The sequence below is a fragment of the Bos grunniens genome, chromosome 16 (genome assembly GCF_055505025.1).
Source record: "Bos grunniens cultivar Pamir isolate PY7600 chromosome 16, Bosgru_T2T1.0, whole genome shotgun sequence".
Classification (NCBI taxonomy): domain Eukaryota; kingdom Metazoa; phylum Chordata; class Mammalia; order Artiodactyla; family Bovidae; genus Bos; species Bos grunniens.
In genome coordinates this window covers 14058764-14081686 of record NC_141180.1, presented here as the reverse complement: position 1 = coordinate 14081686, position 22923 = coordinate 14058764, and the positions used below count along the sequence as shown (strand labels likewise).

Below are 22923 nucleotides of genomic sequence, written 5' to 3'. Positions count from 1 at the left end.
GTATTTTATTCTGCTGGATGCTTTTAAAAGAAAATGAATCCTCTCATGCTCAAAGAAAGTAATAAACACTTGGGACATAAACAGTGAAGTTTCCAGCCATCAGGCTCCCATTACTCTGGGTTTGTCATGAGAAGACGATCTTAGCTGTGAGCCAAATTCTATTCCTGGTCTCTTCAGGGACTCACTTGAGACATGAGGCATTGCATCTCTCAGGTTTTCATTTTGAGGAACTGTTTAGCTTAGAAGTTCACACAGAGCAAGATTGCCTGGGTGCAAACTTCGCTTCTTCCCTTTACTGACACTGACTTGGGGCAATTTGTATAACCTCTTTGCTCATCTGTATAACAGATAGAATAGTAATATCTAACTCATTGGATTGTTGCTGCTGCTGCTAAGTCACTTCAGTCGTGTCCGACTCTGTGTGACCCCGTAGACGGCAGCCCACCAGGCTCCCCCGTCCCTGGGATTCTCCAGGCAAGAACACTGGAGTGGGTTGCCATTTCCTTCTCCAATGTATGAAAGGGAAAAGTGAAAGTGAAGTCGCTCAGTTGTGTCCGACACTCAGCGACCCCATGGACTGCAGCCTTCCAGGCTCCTCCGTCCAAGGGATTTTCCAGGCAAGAGTACTGGAGCGGGGTGCCATTGCCTTCTCTGCATCGGATTGTTAGGAACATTTAAAACATGAATAAATGTAAAGGTGCTAGATCAGCCTTGGCACATGCCAATTACTAGATATATGGAACCTATTGTTATTATTCTGGAGAAGGAAATGGCAACCACTACAGTATTCTTGCCTGGAGAATCCCATGGAGAGAGGAGCCTGGCTGGGCTACAGTCCATGGGGTCGCAAAAAGTCGGACACGACTGAAGCGACTTAACACACACACATATATTGTTACTATTACGATGTTTCTTCTTATATAGTGATGCTATTAATTGTTTTTGCAATCAGCACCAAAGGCATAACTCTAAAGTATTTGAAGATATTTGAAGGAAGTTGCTATAGTTCCTTGATCCTATTACTATTTTCAATTTTATTTTCTTTTTGTCTATAGGTATAGGATGACCTCAGAAGGTAACTTATTTATCAAAAATGCAGTTCCCAAAGATGCAGGGATCTATGGTTGCCTGGCAAGTAATTCAGCTGGAATGGATAAACAGACTTCTACCCTCAGATACATTGGCAAGTATAATCAGTTTAAAAGCCAGTTCAAATAGGATGAATATCATATCAAGTAATGTAAAAGTGCAAATTAATATTGGAATGAGTCATATCCAGTTGTATAATTTTTTTTTGTCTCACACACTGATTAAAGCAAATATTTTAACTAATTTAAGTTAAAAGTTCAGGAAATGAATAGCTTTATTAGTCAACAGAAATCAAGGAAGATTCCAGATTATGGAAGAGTTTCTGATTGCCCATAGAGTTCTGTCCTTCCATGGTTGATCTGTACTTTGTAATATTTTACTTACAAATCAACAGATTCTATATTTTTCCTAGTTTACCTCAACTTTTGTTTTACATTTTCCACTTACGTCCATATATGTTTGAATTTATATATTCATACGTAAATGCATATATATGAAATTGTTTATAACATTTATATTATAATTAAATATTTATAACATTCCTGTCACTATCTACATATTATTTTTGCTTTTCATCTTCAGTTTTTCCTCTCCAAACTCAAATATTTATTGAAGATAAATATTTTATTTTTCTTGTAATAATAAATAATATCATGACAACTATTCTATAATATCACATAATATATTAGAATATATACATTCTAACATGTAAATGTAATCTAATCTATTATAATACATAATCATATATTCTAATAATATAGAATGTTTCTTTTAATTTGATGTTTCTTAGACAGAGAAAGGACATGGGCATTACATACTCAATCTCAGTTTGTAAATTGTAAATAATTAGTGACTAGAAATTCACTCTTTCTCTCATTTTTATTTACCATAGTTCATAGTAAGGTATGTGGAGAGGAAGGAGTATAAAAGAGTCATAATTAAGACTGAGAATTATAGAGGGTATGTATAGATGAGGGAGGTAACAAAAGTGTCGCAAATACTCACCTAAAAGCCTGGGAAGAGTGGTTTCATTTGTAGAAATTATAAAGGCAGGTGGTGAATAAGTTTTTGAAGGGAAAATGGGCTTAGATTTAGAGATGACAATGAAAATCAATCACAGAACACCCATGTGGAGAGAGACCAGACAGTTGGGAAAAGGATTTGCATTGCAGAAATAAATTTTGGTTCATTCACAAAGAAACCAAAATATTCCACCCATTTATTTAACTTATTAATCACTCAAAGTATGTAAAATGCTATGCTAGAGATTATGGAGTGTAAAATTTTAAAAAAAAAAGTACATTATGAGGCCCTTATTTTTCAAGAGTGTGAATAATGAAAGTAGATATACATAAAGAAATATAATAAGGAAGACACATAAGCACTAACCTGGGAGGCTGGCAGAGGGAAGAGTAATAATTCCAGACGGGGAATTTGCAAGCATTTCTCAAAGGAGACAGGATTTAAGCTCAGTCTAGAAGACTGAGTGGGATTTAAAGAGTTGTGACAAAGGGTGTCAGGCAGAGGAAACAACTTTAGCAAAAGTAGGAAGATGGAGAAAATAGAGCATGTTTTGAAACAAGTGTGGCTCCATACCTGTGGCAAGTCAGAAAGTGTAAAGGGGGTGAAATTCAAGAAAAAGCCATGAACCAATATGAGTTTCGAAAGCCAGACTAGGAAATTATGACATGCAATCACTGAAGTTTTCTAGCCAGGTAGTAACATGATCTTTGAGAAGTTAACTCTTGGCTTTGTTTAAAACTACCTCAGTTGAAGTTGGAAAGACCTAAAATGTTCAATTCATTTAAAAAAATGGGTGCGTAAATGGAAGCATTAGGAAAGGGGTGAATTAAAGAGAGCTAAGGAAAGAAACTTAGAGGATGTCTGCATTTAACATCAAAGGGGAAAACAGACTCAAAAGTGGGAGACTGCTTTTTATAGGTGCGAAGTTTAGCCTTAAGTAAGCATTAGTCACTCAGTCATGTCCTACTCTCTTTGATCCCATAGACTATAGCTCCCCAAGCTCTTCTGTCCATGGAATTCTCTAGGCAAGAATACTGGAGTGGGTTGCCATTTCCTTTTCCAGGGGACCTTCCCAACCCAAGGATTAAACCTAGGTTTCCCCCATTGTGGGCAGATTCTTTACCATCTGAGCTACAGAGAGGAACTCCAAAAAAAGTTTAACCTTAAAGAACAACTGTCTCTGTAGATAAGACATGAATATCCTTAAAGTCACATAGAAAATGCACATCAATTAATTGAAATATGCATCAGTTGTGCACATTTCAAAATGTGTATCTCAGAGAAAATGTGCATCAATTAATATCCTAAATTTTTGGACTCTGTTTTAGCAGAATTATTTTTGCCTGATATTCTTTTGGTTTTTACAGATGATCTTTTATCACACACATCATTGTGCATATACATTAGAAGAGTTTATTTCTATTTATTATAAATACTGAGATGGCCACAGGCACATAAATAATGATTGTTTTGTTTAATGGCTTCATTTAGTAAACATAAACAAGGTGCACGTGGCATTGTGCTAGGCTTTAACTGTTTGCATGTTTGTTGTTTTCAGAAGCCCCGAAGTTGATTGTAGTTCAGAGTGAGCTCTTGGTTGCCCTGGGAGATACAACAGTTATGGAATGTAAAACCTCTGGTGTTCCTCCACCTCAAGTTAAATGGTTCAAAGGTACATTTCTTAAGTATGTTCATGTCTGATTCACTTAGTATTGCTCTCTCTTTTGGATAAAAATAATTTGTTAAAAATTTGTTTTGGTGTGTGACTTAGCAGCCCCATAAAATGTGTTTATGGTCTCACTAGAGACGGCAGTTCAACATGCTGCACTCTGAATTTCAGCATTTGACATCTGGTGTGGATTATAGAACCGTGAAAATCAAAGCAGGAAAACTTCTCCTTTGCTAATCCAGCTGAACATTCTCTTTGTTAGTTTAGGATTGTTTCCTGTAGAAAATTGTCCAGGAATACTCAGTTCATGTTTAAAATAGCTTCTCTGATTTCAGTTCACTTTGCTTAGGCTCTCACAATTAGGAAGTTTCCTAGATTCTGCAGATTACTTTTCTATAAAGTGCTCAAATAAAGACTCATGTTAAAGCTTACAATTGAATACCATTTGTGATTTAAAGACAAATGTATTTTGTGGTCGGCTTTATCATGCGTGGTAGATGTTTATGTCAAGTATAGAAATGATCTGCCCCTGTTTGTGACATAAAGGTTCTGCCTCTGTGATTCTGTAATAAAATAATAATAATGTGCTGCTTGTCCCTGGTGAAAATGCCCTTGGGCCCTGGTCCAGGCTCAGATGCTGACAGTGGCTATCTCTGCAGAGTGTCCTGCTCCTGTTTCTCTCAGTTTTTCCAGTCTATGAGAAAGAAAAATCCCCACAAACACCCTGAGAGGGGAGGTTGCTAGGATTATTGAGATGCTGTTTGCAAAATACTCTTTAATCTTCAGATGAAAAATGCTAAATAGTACAAAGCACTATTGTTATGATTCTGTTTGTTAAATCACAGACATTCCCATAGCAACAGGTTGATGTCATAATCACAAAATTGTGAATTCACCTCGGGTTCAAACTCTTGGGGAACATGAGGTGAAAAAGAACATGAAGCTTTATGCAGAAAGCAAATACTTTCAATAACATAAATTAGAAACAGGGAGGGAAACAAGGAGATAATGTCATTTTTCATAGTTTTCCTTGTTAAATGATTTTTAAGTCTTTGTGTTTTCTCTGATAAGAAAGCATTTGTGGATTTGCTTCTTAATTAGGTTTCAGTTCTATTTCAGTCAACAAAAATGAATTTCCCTGATTTGAAATGCTTAAATCTTTAACTTTCAAATGAAATAGATAATAGTTTCAAACTCTCATCTTAAAGAAATCCAGAAAAAATGTGTTATAGAGGTAGTTCTCTTTTTTAATTGTCATCAGGAGTTTATATTAAAAATAAAAATGTTTTAAAAACTAATAGAACCTGGTGATTTCTCTGCCTGTGTAGAGCTGAGTCACAGAAAGAGTCTTTTATGCTCTCAGATTGGGGCTACTCTCCTGAATAACTTTGTATGTCAGTTTTGGCCCCACAGATACCTTGGGATCTAAATGAGGAGTTAGGGAACCAGCCAGCCACCACATGGAAGATTCTAGAATTAACTATGCATTTGTTTCTCTTCTCGACTAGAGACATTGGAGTTCAATGGGCCAAGTAAATCCTATCTCATTTCTCTGTTCAAATTATGCACCAGCAGAGCTAGCATGTGGGCATTAAACACTGACAGATGATTATGCAGGACCTGCATTTTGTTGAGCAGCAACACACACAGCTGCCCTGAGCCCCAGGATCACTGGCTCTCCCAGTCACAGGCAGGCAATTTATCCCTTAGGCAGAGTCTGGATCATAAAGAGAAAAGCCAGAAGACAAACCGGTTTATTTGCAAACTGGCTTGAAAAAAGAAAGGGGTGGGGGGCAGCTGGACCTTTCTTGTCCATCTCTGCTGGAATGAGACACCAGCAAAATTAGGAAAATCCCTCATTTGGGAAACTACAGGTAATAGATTAGTTCTTTCCCTAACCATAAGAATAACCTTTTGATCATGCCTTTTTTTTCCCCCCAGGCAGTTCTGATTGAATAAAGTAACAGTTTGTTTTTTAAACAGACGTTACAGCATTGTTAACTCTATGCACTGTTGTACAGCGGATCTCTAGAACTCATTCATCTTGTGGGACTGAAACTTTAAGCCTGTTGAACAATGACTTCCCATTTCCCCTGCCCTGCAGCCTTTGGCAGCCACCATTCTTTAATAAGTGGTATTTCATTCAGACCATTCGAGAAAAGGAATCTCACACATACAAATGCCCACCAAAATTTTAGATATTAGAAATGAGCAACATAAGATGGGTTCAAAGAAAGAATCAAGGACACTATTAAAATATTGTATGAAGAGTATTTGTGGCAAAATGGTAAAGAAATTGGGTTTCTTTAGATTGGTGGTTATTATAGTTGGGAATCCCTGGAGGTTCCCACCAACTCTTTCCAGGTCCATGAGATCAAAATTATTTTCCTGATGATACCAAATTGTTATTTGACTCTTTCACACTCATTGTCTTATGAGTGATTCGTGAAGTTTTAGGAGCTGTGTAACATGTGATATCCAGTAGAGTGAATGCAGAAGCAAAAAAGAACACTCAACAGTCTTCTTTTAAGCTAGACAGTCTAGAGATTTGCAAAAATGTGAAACAATGCAACTTTTCTCACAAAATTTCTCTAGTTCAGAGAAATATTATTTTTTATAGGATAGATTTATGTTAAAATGTCATGAGTTACTAGAAAATAAGTGCATATGCTTTTAAACTTTTCAGTTTCTTTTCTAAAATGCTGCTGCTGCTAAGTCGCTTCAGTCGTGTCCAACTCTGTGTGACCCCATAGACCGCAGCCCACCAGGCTCCTCTGTCCCTGAGATTCTCCAGGCAAGAATACTGGAGTGGGTTGCCATGTCCTTAGTACAGATAAATATAATCTACATAAACAAAAACTCTTTAAAGTCCCTGAAAATTTTTTAGAGTGTAGAAAAGAGTCTTGAGACAAACATTTTTGAGAACCAATAAAGAACTTTCAACAGTTTAAAGGATCTTATGTCATGGATAAATTATCTATTAGTCTTTATGTCCATAGATGCCAAAATCTAATTTAAACTAAAGCAGAAAGTATCCTCCTTAGTGGATAATGATTGTTTTAAATCCTAGAATGTCAGCAAAATTTATATACTATAATGTATGTAAATATTCTTCTAATCTTATCTAATATTAAAATTAAAGATTTACTCCCCCAATCATCTTCATCTCAAAGTTCTGTATTTCTTTATGGCTTTATAGCAATACTTTGATTGCTAATTGTTCAGTAGAAATCAAGAGAGATTATCAAAATATGATCAGTATGTAAACTTGATATAACCAGTGTTTTCCAATTTATATTTTGTTTCATTACTGCTGTTTTTAAAATACTTTTATTTAGAAAAAAGTGCTAGCAAAAAGGTCTTATTTCATCCTGTTATGTCCTCTGACATATACAGAAAAAACCAATGGAGAAGTAAAATGCAAAACTCTAAATGCGTTTTAGTCCAAACATTTTAATGCTTGATGAACAGCTTGGTCACATTGCATCCTCCCCTAGTGGGAGGAAGGTTTATGTCAACATCATCTGCTTTTACTTATGAAAATTTCCCAGACGCACATAGACAAGGCTTTAGCTGCTTCTCTCATTCTCGCATGGTATGCAGTAGCCAGCTTAAAAGGGTGATTGAGGTTTTAAATGTTGGAATGCTGAAAAATACTTTATTTTTGGCACTCACAGTTGCTAATGTAATTTTTTTGTTTTGATATTTATGGCTTCTTTGACCTCATCTCCTCCTCAAATTATAAAAACAAAATGAGAATTTGTTTGTCACCCTAAGTCTGTTGGTTGTTGCTTTGTATAGTGTTCTAGAGAATTACTAGCTCTAGGGTTTTAGCCTGTTAAAAGCTAAGGGACACAGATGTAGAATACAAGCTTATGGTTACCAAGGGGGAAACAGAGGGATGGCATAAATTGGGAGATTAGGATTGACATATATGTACTACTATTAATATGTGTATATATTAGTAAAATCGGTAACTAATAACCTTCTGTATAGCACAGGGAGCCTTTTTCAATACTCTGTGATGACCTTTATGGGAAAGGAATTTGAAAAAGAGTGGCTGTGTGTGTATGTGTAACTGATTCACTTTGCTGTACAGCAGAAACTAACACAACATTGTAAATCAGTTGTACTCCAATAAAAATTAGTTTAAAAAGCTAAGGGAGTTACTTCTGCAGTCTTCAGTCCCAAGACACATGGCTAAGCCAGTAAATGGCATTTTGGAGAATACTTCTTTAGACTTGACATCTGGCATGCTGTGAAACCCTAAGAGCAATGGCCTTTAAACCTCCTGGAAATTTTTTAGGATCCCCACAAAAAGTTTTACATCGCCCTTTACAAAAAAGAAGCAAAAGAGGTAGGAACACTAAGCTGTCATGTAAACATCAGTAAGTGTTTGTCGCTTACTTGTGCCCAGCTCTTTGCAATCCCATGGATTGTAGCCTGTCAGGCTCCTCTGTCCCTGAAATTCTCCAGGCAAGAATACTGGGGTGGGTTGCTGTTCCCTCCTCCTGAAGATCTTGCCGACCCAGGGATCAAACCCGGGTCTCCAGTACTGGGTATTTTTTTTACGATACTTGTCATCCTGGTTAATTTCATTCTTAGGTAAGGAGAAACCCTGGAGGAAAGGAAGCCTAAGGATAGGCTGACTCAGCTTACAGATTTGTTGAGGCATTGCCTGCCCTCAAATAGAAATGGTTCTCAGAGGATCTGAGGTGTTGCAGGGATAGGCAACCCAGACATAAGTCATCTTTCTTGGGTTATTCTACCCTCACACTGAGGTCAAACTCATTATCTGGTTGCATCCTCCACTCATTTATTCCCTACCTGCTTCTTCCCCAAACCCTGTAACTCTGACTTAAAAAACTTTGATGTATAATACAGATTTTAGTAGAGGTATCCTGGGAGATTAATATAATAACAGTCCTCTCCAGGAGTTCTCCATCCATTCTTTTTCTTTCAACAAGCTCCTTCCTATGCTCTCTAGCCAGCTGTGGTTCCTTAGCCATTCTTAGAATCCCCTCAAGCAGCTTAAACCTCTCACAGGACAAAATCTGACTGAGAACATTAAGCAAACCAGAAACCTGGGCATTTAACCAAACTAAGAACACCCATAGTCTCCAAAGTATTTCCTGGGTAATTGAAATTCATCCTGTTACAAAGATGGTAGAAATTTTGTTTCCATCTTCATCTTCCTTTTCTATTTTCACAGCTGCAGTGATAGCTTCCACTCTTTCTTAATCTCCCAACATAGCTTCAAAGAGTTTGTTCTCATTTAGGCACACATACAGTAGGAAATATATGCACATAATTCATTTAGAGCCTGATTTTTGGTTATAGGTTCGCCTGTGGAATTATATAGTCCTAAATCAGCTCATTACCAAGAAACATTTCCTTCATTCATTGCATAAGCATTGTTTAAGTGTCTGTGTTGTGCCAGACACTTGGATTTAAAAACTTTACCATCAGTTTTTTTCAGAAGTTTTGCCGTCAGATCAATAGCGAACTATTGAAACCCTTAACTGTGTATCATTCTCCCCGTCATTCTTACTTAGGGGATCTTGAGCTGAAGCCCTCAACATTCCTCATTATTGACCCTCTCTTGGGACTTTTGAAGATTCAAGAAACTCAAGATTTGGATGCTGGTGATTATACGTGTGTTGCTGTCAATGATGCTGGAAGAGCAACTGGCAGGATAACTCTGGATGTTGGCTGTAAGTAAGCATCCTGGCTCTGATAGACAAGTTTGTTTTGAAATTGACCTGGAATTTTGTCATGATCACAGCTTTGAAACAGTTAGTGGAAATATTTGTCAGAATGGCAAAATTAGACTTAGCATTTCATATTATTAATGTAATGTAGTTAACATTTACCAAGTTTTTTTTTCCTATTTACCAAGCACTGTACTAAGAACAGTGTGTATATGTATGTGTGTGTGTGTGTGTGTCTATGTATATATATATATATGTATGCATTATATCATTAAACCCTACTAAGTTTTTTTTCTATTTACCATGCACTATGCTAAGAACACCCCACTCCAGTACTTCTGCCTGGAGAATCCCATGGGTGGAGGAGCCTGGTGGGCTGCAGTCCATGGGGTCGCTAGGAGCCGGACACGGCTGAGTGACTTCCCTTTCACTTTTCACTTTCATGCATTGGAGAAGGAAATGGCAACCCACTCCAGTGTTCTTGCCTGGAGAATCCCAGGGACGGGGGAACCTGGTGGGCTGCCGTCTATGGGGTCACACAGAGTTGGACATGACTGAAGTGACTTAGCAGCAGCAGCAGCATGCTAAGAACAGTGAATATATATATGTGTGTGTGTGTGTATGCATTATATCATTAAACCCTTCTAACAATCTTAAGAGGAATATACTATAATTTTCCCCACTACATAGGTAAGGAAATGGAAACTTAAAAATGTCTAAGTAAATTGACCAGCTCAAGAGCTATGGAGGGACGGCCTGGTTGTTTGAACCCAGGTTGTTTGATTTCAGAGACTATAAGCTTCAGTGTCTCTCATCTGTTTGCCAAACATTTTCCAATCAGGAGTCATCCATTTGGACAGCAAATTCCTAAGTATTAACATCTGAAGGCCGAAAATTAGACTTTGGCTTTCGATCATGATTTGGAAATGTTGATGACAGAAAAGGTAGCAGATTGTCCTCTTCCTTCTTTTTTTTTTTTAAATTCACTAGCAGTGACTCCTTTGTGTATAAGAACAAAGCATGAACTACAAATAAACATCAGTCACAATGGGAATGATACAGCATGCGCATGACAACTTCAGTCGAATTCCTCAAGGAGTTTGGTCCTCCCTTCTTCGTCTCTCCATCTCATGCTTCTTGAAAAATAAAATTACACAGTTATGGTTAACACATGAAATAAAGCAGAGCTTGTTTCATACGAGAAAGAACCCAGCAGCTTAATTTTAACAGATAAGTCATATGGTTGCATCACTTAAATTTATAAAATATGATTTATGCATGATGATTTTCAAGCCAAAACTTTTTTTTTTTAAAGGTTAAGAACTATAAAGAAAGTGCATTTTTTATTTTGAATAAAGTAACACAGAACATTTTAGTTCTACCGTCTTAGTTCTTTAAATGAAAATCATGTCCCTCTAAGCTTAGTATTTTGTTTTGTATAAACTAAATGTTTTCCCTCTTGGGATCTTTTATGATCCCCATGCCCTTGGGCTTTCTGGTGAACACTCTTCATTCTTGGTGATTATGCCCTTTGGGTAGAATCAACAAAGCTGAATATGGTCACAAAGATCACTGTAGAATCTGTCTGGGGCACAGCAAGATGTGTTTGAACCATGACTAAACCCTGTGGTTACTGAGAGAAGTGCTTTGGAAATAAGATTGGAATCTCGGGGTGGAAGGTCTCTAAATCTATCAGCAGAGTGTAAGATACAAGAAATGCTTTTAGAAATACTGGGTTGGCCAACCCATCTACCAGTGTTCAGAAAAACTCAAATGAACTTTTTGGCCAACCTAATATAAGGCCCAAATGAAGGGGGTGATCAGATACAGAATTCTTGTTTTTTAGAAATATACAAAGTACAGAGTTTGACTTCTCAACATTTTCTAGTTTTGCTTTTCCCTCTTCCCTGCATGTATATTTTTTTGTTAACCCAACATTCTTTTAGAGTCATCTAGCTCTCAGTTCAGTTCAGTTCAGTTCAGTCGCTTAGTCGTGTCTGACTCTTTGCGACCCCATGAATCACAGCACGCCAGGCCTCCCTGTCCATCACCAACTCCTGGAGTTCACTCAGACTCTCGTCCATTGAGTCAGTGATGCCATCCAGCCATCTCATCCTCTGTCTTCCCCTTCTCCTCCTGCCCCCAATCCCTCCCAGCATCAGAGTCTTTTCCAATGAGTCAACTCTTCGCACGAGGTGGCCAACGTACTGGAATTTCAGCTTTAGCATCATTCCTTCCAAAGAAATCCCAGGGCTGTTCTCCTTCAGAATGGACTGGTTGGATCTCCTTGCAGTCTAGCTCTAGAGGAGTGAAATAGCTTGGCAAAAAGGGAATGATATCCTCAACCCCTCCAAGATTGTAGAAAATCTCCAGAGAAAAGGGAGTGACACCCTCAACCTTCCAAGATTGTAGAAAACCTAAACACCTTAACATGCTTACTTGGTGCCTTCTTAATTTTTTTAGCTTCTGGACTTGCCAAGTTTCTCTTCTGATGAGCAAAAAGCAATATAAAAGTTAGAGCTGTCTGTGCTGGAGTGACTTGGAGTAGATTAGGAAACATCCTAATAAATATTTTATAACCTAGACATCAATCTGCCTCTTTGTCTTCAGTCCATCTCTAATTAGTGCCCTCAGGTCTCTTGCCCTCTTGTATTTACACCCCCTCAGACAGGCTATAATCTGGAATCATCTTCACATCCTTTCCTATAACCATGGTGCTGACACACCAGTGGGAAGGATCACCTAAACCTTGGACTGTGATAAATTAACAAAATCCTTCCTCAGCTCTTGACTCAGAGCTCAGTCCTCCCGTGTGTCTGTGTGTAACTTTCTCTCCCATTCCCTACGGACAGTTCAAAGCTGAGAACTTTTTCAAGTTTCTTCCTAATCTCCACCACCTTTTCTCTCAGCTGTGGCTTTCCCTTCCGCCTCAGAGATAGAAGTGAGACATTTTGGCAGTCAGTCCCTTTGCCTCCTACCTCTGTGTCTATAGACTAATCCTCACCTCCTTCCCTCTCCTCTCCAAGGTTGTGAAAGAAATGAAGATGGGGAAAAGTTGATAAGATGGTAATATATGGATCAAAGGACTAAAGGTCATTAACAGCAAACAGATTCTGAAAGACTTACCTCAATAAGTCTTTAATTGGTACTTAACAAGTACCAACCATTGTGTGAAGCATCTCACATACATTATTTTGTTTCATAATAACTATGAAGTCTGCACGATGAGTATCTCTATTATGAGCTCAAAGAGGTTAGGTAAATTATCCAACATCATACTGCTAATAAATGATAGACCTAAGAGGACTCAGCCCTTTCATCTGTTATATTCATCTGTTACGAGACCACAGGCAAGTTGTTGTTCAGTCACCCAGTCGTGTCTGACTCTGCGACCCCACGGACTGCAGCATGCCGGGCCTCCCTGTCCATTACCGACTCCTGGAGTTTACTCAAACTCATGTCCATTGAGTCAGTGATGCCATCCAACCATCTCATCCTCTGCCTTCTCCTCCCTTCAATCTTTCCCAGCATTAGGGTCTTTTCAAATGAGTCAGTTCTTCGCATCAAGTGGCCAAAGTATTGGAGTTTCAGCTTCAGCATCAGTCCTTCCAATGAATATTTAGGACTGATTTCTTTTAGGATGGACTGGGTGGATCTCCTTGCAGTCCAAGGGACTCTCAAGAGTCTTCTCCAACACCACAGTTCAAAAGCATCAATTCTTCTGTGCTCATCTTTCTTTATAGTCCAACTCTCACATCCATACATGACTACTGGAAAAACCATAGCCTTGACTAGACGGACCTTTGTTGGCAAAGTAATGTTTCTGTTTTTTAATATGCTGTCTACATTGGTTGTAACTTTTCTTCCACAGAGTAAACATCTTTTAATTTCATGGCTGCAGTTACTATCTGCAGTGATTTTGGAGCCCAAAAAATAAAGTCTGCCACTGTTTCCACTGTTTCCCCATCCATTTGCCATGAAATGATGGGACCAGATGCCATGATCTAAGTTTTCTGAAAGAAAAATAGATGGCTGTCCCTCACTGTCTTCCAAAATTTGCCCAAGTTCATGTCCATTGCATTGGGGATGCCATCCAGCCATCTCATCCTCTGAAGCCCTCTTTTCCTTCTGTCCTCAATCTTTCCCAGCATCAGGGACTCTTCCAGTGAATCGTCTGTTCTCATCAATGACCAAAATACAGGAGATCCACTTCAGCATCAGTCATTCCAGTGAATATTCAGGGTTGATCTCCCTTAAGATTGACTGGTTTAGCAAATAGTTATAGTGAAATTAAAAAACTGTTTTGAGTTTAGAAAACTGTGGTGTGGGCATGAAATTTGATGAAAAGGAGGAATTGCTGGAGAGCTGAATGTCTCGAAGTTGGTAGCTGGTTGACATGGGCCTCAGAGGAACATGATTACTAATTTGGAGCAGAGAGGTAGAAATTTGAAATGGCCTTAAAATAAAAGGATGTAAGAAAAAAAGTTATATATAGTTATATATTTATCCCTTGTTCCTTGATCTGGATTTTTTTTCTCTTCACTCATATTCAAAATCTTCACTCTCAGTGACCTTTTCTAAAACAATGGCTTCCTTAATTTTATTCCAGTAATTTTCCTGATGGAGCTACTTACATAAACTCTATTGTTTGCTTACTGTAACCTTGATCATTGTTAGCAGTTGCCAAATAACTTAATATTACATCACCATTCATAATTTTGGCATGCCTTAACTATTTCCCTATTCACTGTTAGTATTCTGATCATTGTATTAATAGCTCACAGAGTTTGATTAGACCTTTTCTGGCTACCTAAAAGTACTGTTGCATATCGTAGCAAATAGGTGATGTAACTGCCACACACTATGCATGTCACAGTTGTGATGGTTCTGATTACTACAAGTAGGTTTAAAAGCAACCTTCCCCCTCCCCCAAAAAAAGCCAAGTTTTACCCAGAATTTATATAATGGTTAAGAGAATGGGCTGTAAAAAATGACTGGGTTTTCTGCCTAGCTTTTGCTAGTACCTACTTGACAGGTTGGACTTCTCACATGACTCCGTGGTAAAGAATTCACCTGAGAAGCAGGAGACGTGTGTTAAGTCCCTGGGTCAGGAAGATCCCCTGGAGATGGAAATGGTAACCTACTCTAGTTTTTGTGCCTGGGAAATCTCATGAACAGAGGAGCCTGCTGGGCTATAGTTCATGGGGTTGCAAAAGGAGTCAGACATGACTGAGCAACTAACCAACCTACCAACCAACAACTTGATAGGTTGGCTGTAAAGATGAAATGAGGTATTGTAGCCCATGCATTGGGTTGGCCAAGAAGTTCATTCGGATTTAAATTTCTTGGCCAACCCAATACATTCAGTATGTGAGCAGTTACTGCTTTTCCTCAAAGCTGCTTAATGGGATGTGTATCAGATAGGTGAATATTTACTTTACAACCTGAGTGGTAGTTTTGATTCTCCAAGTCTTGAAAAATAATACAAAAAAAGCATTAAAAATAGTGGTATAGCATTTAAGATTAAGCATTGTGCTTTTAATATGATAGTGTTTCAACTTGATTTTTGAAAAGAGGGCTTGAGATAATTTAAGTGCTACTTTTAGTAGTGCATAAAATTATTCCTTTGAGTTCCAGAACTATTGGGCATAAATTTAAGTAGATTATGACTTAAGAAGAAAAACTTGCTTTTATCCATATCATGTAACTAGTTGGACTTTCAGATTGTTTTTGTGGGTCTGTTACTTCACATAAACAATGCTAGATCAAAAAATAATCATAAAAAGTCTGTTTCATGTTATTTTTGAGTTCTACCTTCTTGTGAGTCTCCATTTTCCTATTTCTCATTATCATGACTTTAAGTTGTGGGCATTTCAGGTCAGGGCTCAGGGAATGTTACCAGTGCTTTTCATCCTTTTTCAAAAGGATGTCATTTGGAAGAGAAAAGGATTGGCTACATCAAACAAAAAGCTGGCCTGGCAGTGACTCTATTTGCAGGATTCCACACCACAGAGGGTGACTTAGACTGTGGTTTCATGTTTTGTGGTTTGGTAGAACCAAAACAGGGTGTTCAGCCATTTTAGAAAAAAAATTCTCAGTTGGACTGCTGCTAAGTCACTTCAGTCGTGTCCGACTCTGTGAGACCCCATGGATGGCAGCCCACCAGGCTCCACCATCCCTGGGATTCTCCAGGCAAGAACACTGGAGTGGGTTGCCATTTCCTTCTCCAGTGCATGAAAGTGAAAAGTGAAAGTGAAATCGCTCAGTCGTGTCCGACCCTCAGTGACCCCATGGACTGCAGCCTACCAGGTTCCTCCGTCCATGGGATTTTCTAGGCAAGAGTACTGGAGTGGGGTGCCATTGCCTTCTCCATCAGTTGGACTAATGTAATGCAAAAGTTGCCATAGTCGGGAGAGATTTAATTATCACTGAAGGAACTAGAATAACTATAGAATAGGTTTTAGATCATGATGGTAAATCTGTTTGTAAGTTTTATATTTTCGAAATAATGTGTTCATACAACCACATCCACCTGTAAGTGACACCAAAGCTGTACTGAGCATTAACCCCGTGCGATCAAGGTGCTTGCACATAAATATTTAGGGGATCACAGAGGACCCAGCATAATAAATCTATTAGACTATATGCAGAAGCCAGGGACTTCCCTGGCAGTTCAGTGGCTAAGACTTCACTTCCAGTGCAGAAAGTGAGGGTTCGACCCCTGACTGGGAGTTAAGATCCCACATGCCTCGGAGCCAAAAATCCAAAACATAAAACAGAAACAGTATATATTGGGGGCAGGAGGAAAAGGGGACGACAGAGGATGAGGATGGCTGGATGGCATCACTGACTCGATGGACGTGAGTCTGAGTGAACTCCGGGAGTTGGTGATGGACAGAGAAGCCTGGCGTGCTGCAATTCGTGGGGTCGCAAAGAGTCAGACACGACTGAGCAACTGAACTGAAATGACTGATAATGATTCTTTCTTTTACAAACATGAGATAGGATATGTTATTATCTCTCTTTTGGGAAATTTAGACTGGGGGAGGTAAAATAATTTTTCAAGTTTATATACTAAGAAATAGTGAAGCTGCGATTTGATACCACCTGAAAGTGAAATGAAGTGAAGTCGCTCAGTCGTGTCCGACTCTTTGCGACCCCGTGGACTGTAGCCCATCAGGCTCCTCCGTCCATGGGATTCTCCAGGCAAGAATACTGGAGTGGGTTGCCATTTCCTTCTCCCTGGATCTTCCTGACCCAGGGATCGAACCCCAGTCACCCACATTGCAGGCAGATGCTTTACCCTCTGAGCCACCAGGGAAGCCACCTGGTGGGCTGTCATTTCCCTAAGCTGCTTTTCTAATCTACTAGCTCCTCTGTGTTTGTTGCTCAGTCGTTCCCACTCTCTGCAACCCCATGGGCTGGGGCCCGCCAGGCTCCTCCATCCATGGGATTCTCAAGGCAAGAATACTGGAGTGGGTTTCCATTTCCTTCTATTTTTTGTTTGTTTGTTTTTAACTAAATTAAATTCTTCTTCCTTTCCCTCTGATTTTGCTAACCTATTTACCATCCACCCAGCATAATTCACTTGGAGTCTGAGTTGGCCACACTCAGGAGCAGGAAGTTCTTAAAAGGCCTCTTGAGCTGCTTCATACTGAGGTTCGCTTGTCATTGACGCTGTCTTGGCTGCTCATCTAGTGCCTGGTACTCTTGTTTTCCTTGTTTTCTGGTACTAGGACGTTTATTCCCTGACCTTGTGCTTGTCTCGTGCCTCACCCTGTTCCCAAAGCTTCTTCACCACAGGTGACTTCTCTCATCTCAATTGAGTTTTATGGGGCACAGCTTGAGCTTCACTTATCCTTTTAAAATCTGGTTTGTTCTTGACTTTCTTGTCTGAAAAGTCTCATTCGTCTCCATTTTCACTGATGACTGTGTTCTGTTATGTCACTAATCTTGGTTTCCTCCCAAAGAGTTGATTAGTCCCAGGCTTCTGCATATCTTTTGCTTTTCTGGAGCTTATTTTCAGTCCCATCTCTAGACTCACCTGTTCACTCTGAACCTAGCATATTTTGTGACGTTTATACATCTCTTTTTCAGAAAAGCAACTAGCTCTAGAATAAATGACTAATCTCACTCCAGATAGAAGTAAGGCCTTAAATAACTAGGAAAAGCAAACAGTGAGCTGCTTTCTAAACTATTTTTAAGTGCATTTAATTTACCTATTGTTTTTTATTAGTCAAATTCCCATATAGAGGTAAGAGAAATCTGAATAGATACACAACTTCTTTTTAGAAACACATTACTCAATAGTAATGTTAAATTTTATTTTATGTAGTTTCAATAAACACATGGCAGGACTTATGACATTGCCGTGTTTTTTCAAAATTCAAGTTCAAATGTACTCGAACAATGTTTTCAGCTTGTACAGTTAATGCGCACACACACACATGCTAGGTTATTGTTGTTTTAATACTGATTTCGTCATTCACAGATATCTAGCAGTCATGTATAATGCACAGAGTGCCATGTTAGTTGCTATAGAAGATAAAAACATGGTTGCAAATATAAATTCTCTGCAGAAAGTCAAATGTGTAGTCTAGTAAGAGACTGAATGGAGCCATTGCCATGCGAGTGATATAGAGTGAGTTCTCTGAAACCTCAGAGAGGGAAAAAAATCATATCCATTTAGGATGGTAAGACAGGTGATTGAGGAAGGGCCTTTTGAACTGCATTCAAGAACCCTTAGTATTTCAATAGCCAGAGAACAACTTCATACATTGCATTTGAAAGGAGTAGTCTTGGCACAGGTGCTGATTTGAGAAAGGTCAGTCTTTGCCTGGAGCAAATTCTGATTGTCCAGAGAATAAGATTTGTATAGAGAACTAATGGAAAATAGGGCTACAAAGTTAACCTGGGCTAAGGGACCTCCTTTAATAAAGCACTAATGCTACCTGGGAGACAAGTGTACACCCAAGTCCCAGAATTACAATTTAGAAGGAGAGAAGTGATCTCCACACCTATTTTTACCAGGTGGAAAACAGCTTGAATTTGGGCATTTATAAGAACCCATAGAAAAGACTGCTGACAAAATGATAAAGAACTGTGACTCTGGAGTCAGATCAGTCTGATTTTCAATACTAGTTCCATTGTTCAGCTCCATGTGACACTTAGCAAATTAACCATCTCTGTTTCAGCTTCTATAAAATTGGGATAATAACAGTATCTGCCTCATAGGGATATTATGAAGATCAAATGAGATAATTAATGAAGAGGACTTAACCAAGTCTCTGGCTCTATATGCTATAGTTGTTGCAATTCATAACCAATGTTTAATCTTCACATTATTAAGGAGACCTTCTTAGGGTACTTCCTCTATATTGAACAGGCTTCATCTTACCTCTAATAGTATCTTATATGTTTCTCCTTGCCTGATGCCTCACACATCATTACTCATAAGTTCTGTGGGATATACTGAGAGCCATCTATTCAGGCTTGCTGACAGCATCCTCCCTATCTTGCATTCCTGTGTTTTCCAAGGTAGGTCTGTTAACCTCTCATTTTCCCTTCTGGCTTCTGTGGTTACCTAAATTATGTAGATAACTGTGGATTTCTTATCTGTAATTTTATAATTTCTGAATCATTTCTTAACTCTAAGATTAATCACTCCCTAGGCTCCATTTATCAAAAGCTACCCTGTAAATTTAAATTATTGATTTTTAAGCTTCAATGTCTTTAACTCAAAAATACAAAAAAAAATATAAAAGATATTGAGAAGCAAGAATGTGATATACACCAATAATATAATTGAAGATTAAATTCTGTCTGCTTGTTAGATAGTGGTCTATTAAAGAATAAGCCCTGATATGAATTGATTTATTTAAAAATTCCACAAAAAGAAGTAAGTTTTGGAAATTGTCTAAAGTATTTCTTTACAAAGCAGACTTATTTATTAGAAAATTTAAAGTTTTGAGGAGTGTGGCATAAACTAAAAGGCAAATTCCAGAAATGAAAGATTCTCTTTAGTTAAGGAAATCCTGATTTAAATTGTCATTGCTTCTATCTTATCACATTAAGGCAATAGTTGGACTTCCTTATGCCTCTATTCATTTATTAAGAAAATGTGTTTTTAATAGCAGACAAGAATATTTAAAACAGATATTTATAGTAGTATATGAACAATAAGTTGATTTAAATTCAGTCTGTTGTTTGTTTATTAAATTCAGTTCAGTTTAGTTGTTCAATTGTGTCCAACTCTTTGCGACCCCATGGGCTGCAGCACGCCAGGCTTCCCTGTCCATCACTAACTCCCGGAGCTTGCTCAAACTCATGTCCATTGAGTCAATGATGCCATCCAACCATCTCCTCCTCTGTTGTCCCTGTCTCCTTCCTCCTTTGATCTTTCCCACCATTGGTGCCGGGGTCCAGCCCCAGCTGATCCAGGGTATCCGAAGGAGAGACAGCCGAGGCGACTATTTATATGCTAATTAGAGATATAAAGAATAATAGAGTGAGGATAGCTCAGTAGGAAAATTCAGTGGAGAAAAGAGGCTGAGTCTCTTGGTTTACACGGGAGACAAATAAAACTTCAAGACAAGAAGTTTGCACCACTTACGTAGGCCGCAGGCGCCCTCTCGAATAGCGGAAGGTGCCTCACCCTAGACACCTTCTCGAGTGGGTCTTAGAAGCCCAGGCATAATTAGTAAGCGTGGTGGGTTCCGCGCTCCAGATGGAGACTTCAGCCAGAATGTGAAAAGAATGACATGGGGAAACCAAGCGCTGGTGAGCAAGGCCCATAGCTTTATTTTTAACAGGGGCTTTTATACCCTAAGTTACACATAGAGGATAATAGGGGATGCAAAGTCAGCAGTCTTTGATTCTTATCAAAAACCAGGGTTTCTTTCCTGCAAATTTATCGTATACAAATGGTTTAGGTGATTTAAATCATCTTCTGGCCAGAAGGCCTACTAACATTTTATGACTCTTGACAAGGACTTATCAACAAAGACTTATTTTCTCTAAGAGTAATTATTTTAAGGTTTGGCGCCATCTTCCGAAGATAAAATTGCATTCCTATAGGGTGGATGTGTAATGGGTTTACAACAAAGGAAAGAATTTATTACCTTAAGGGTCTAAAGTTACTAACACCAAGGCCACTACTTATTTTTTCTACATACCAACTATTAATTAATACACATTCAAGGATACAATTCAGGGGATGTGAAAACTTGGCAACAAACATTGACTCATCAATGAAATCCCTTACTAGTCTTATTCTGACAGTTTCTAACTCTCTGAGAGGCTCTAAGCTATTTGAATATCTTAAGCTTCCCGTGCCTCTCAAGGCTGGGAGACTGTAAACAATCGTATGCATAGCTGTAGGAGTTCAGGTAAACTTGTCAGGCGAGTTAGAGAGCCATCTGAGGGGTTTGGATTTAAACACTCCTAATTGCCCAGGAACTTTATTAATTGGAGCTGTAAGTTAACTCTTTGACAGAGAGAGAGAGATGGTGGTAGGGGACAGCCCCCAGTAAAGTCAGAGGTGAGAGCACAAAGCAATAAAGTAGGCAGACTCTGGTTTTTTGGGGGAAGATGCTCGAGAATATCCGGGCGGACTCCTGAGGTTCAATCCCACCTTTGCGTATGTCGAGCCTCCTTCCTCATGACCTGTGTCACGAGTGGAATGCCTCACCGGCTCCCGGCACATTGGGATCTTTTCCAATGAGTCAGTTCTTCACATCAGGTAGCCAAAGTATTGGTGTTTCAGCTTCGCATCAGTCCTTTCAATGAATATTCAGGACTGATTTCCTTTAGGATGGACTGGGTGGATCTCCTTGCAGTCCAAGGGACTCTCTAGAGTCTTCTCCAACACCACAGTTCAAAAGCATCAATTCTTCGGCACTCAGCCTTCTTTATAGTCCAACTCTCACATCCATACATGACCACTGGAAAAACCATAGCCTTGACTAGCTGGACCTTTGTTGGCAAAGTAATGTCTCTGCTTTTCAATATGCTGTCTAGATTTGTCATCACTTTCCTTCCAAGGAGCAAGCATCTTTTAATTTTGTGGCTGCAGTTTACTCATACTGTTTATTAAATTAGCTATAAATTAATATCTATTTCATGTGCCTGTATACGATACCAATAACTGTTTTTTTTTTCTCACTTTAAATATCTTCCAGCACCTCCAGTTTTTATACAAGAACCTACTGATGTATCTGTGGAGATTGGCTCAAATGTGACATTACCTTGCTATGTCCAGGGTTATCCAGAACCAAAGATTAAATGGCGAAGAGTAGACAACATGCCCATCTTCTCAAGACCTTTTTCAGTGAGTTCCATCAGCCAACTAAGAACAGGAGATCTCTTTATTTCAAGTAGGTTAAAGGAAATATATTTTATACAAATATGTACATTGAAAGTATACATTTTTTATACATAGGCCTTGATATGTTCAAAATAGTAACTTAATCTTACCAACACATTTTGTGTTTGTTGAATTTCATTTTAAAATAATACTGAACTCATGCCTGGGATTTATCGTAAATGAATAGCATTTTATTCAATTTTATGTTGTTACTGTATCATAAAGACTTATGAAGCAGTATGTCTTGTTTATAGCTCAGTTTCCTATTACAAATAGAGTCAACCTGGGCCTGTAGGTAGATAAGTAATCATGTCTTATTTACTCTTGTACCAACTGTTGTATAGAGAGGTAAAATATTACTAGTAGTTAGTTAATATTAATTGGGGCCAAGAATTCATAATCACATGCATAGGGACCCTATTGACTATCAATTTTGACTAAAAACTATCTATCTGGAGCAAAACATTTTTTAAAAAGTCAAATATTCCATCATCTCAAACTTTTACTGATAATCTCTTAAGCATTCAGATATTTGTAAACTCTTAGTACTTTTTCAAATATTGTTAAGAATATTTGGATAATGGCATAAGAGGAGTAAAAACAATTCAATGATTAATTGACTTTTTTTAAAAAATGCGTTTTAGGGTATTTTGTAGAAAGCCCCCCATAAGTGATTTTCATGTTTATTAACAATGTCAAATGTACATTAACCTCTCTTAAAGTTTCAGTACAAATTAAACTAATTACAAGCACTTACATGTTCAGCTTTGTGCTAGTCTCTATGGTGAAGACTGAAGTCAAAATGGGGTTCCTCCCTCAGATATTTTATTATCTACTGTCTGCCAAGTGGCCATATTAGTACATATGAGAATTACTCAATAGATGGGTCATATTGTACAGAACCTGAAATGTGCAGGTGAAGAAATGTAGTTGGTAAGGTAGCAAATAGCCCCCCAAGCTTCCTAGGCAGGAAAAGGCATGTGAAAGTACTGTTTCAGAACAGCTCCTCTGCAGGATAGAGGAGACATGTGCTAGAATGAAGAATAGAGAAGCTCACACAGGTAGGT

General features: G+C 38.5%; 1 protein-coding gene across 7 annotated transcripts in view; it reads left to right on the top strand.

Annotated features, from left to right (window-relative positions):
• HMCN1 (hemicentin 1) overlaps positions 1-22923 on the top strand; it is a 537476-nt gene that overhangs the window by 251151 nt on the left and 263402 nt on the right. For all 7 annotated transcript variants that reach the window (XR_015143096.1, XR_015143097.1, XR_015143098.1 and 4 more), the window contains 4 exons: positions 1056-1183; positions 3671-3784; positions 9337-9495; positions 21672-21866. Coding sequence is in view for 4 of the 7 variants with exons in the window: in XM_086343341.1 (XP_086199467.1) it covers positions 1056-1183; positions 3671-3784; positions 9337-9495; positions 21672-21866 (596 nt within the window). In the remaining 3 variants the exon portion in view is untranslated. The remainder of the gene's footprint in view (positions 1-1055; positions 1184-3670; positions 3785-9336; positions 9496-21671; positions 21867-22923) is intronic.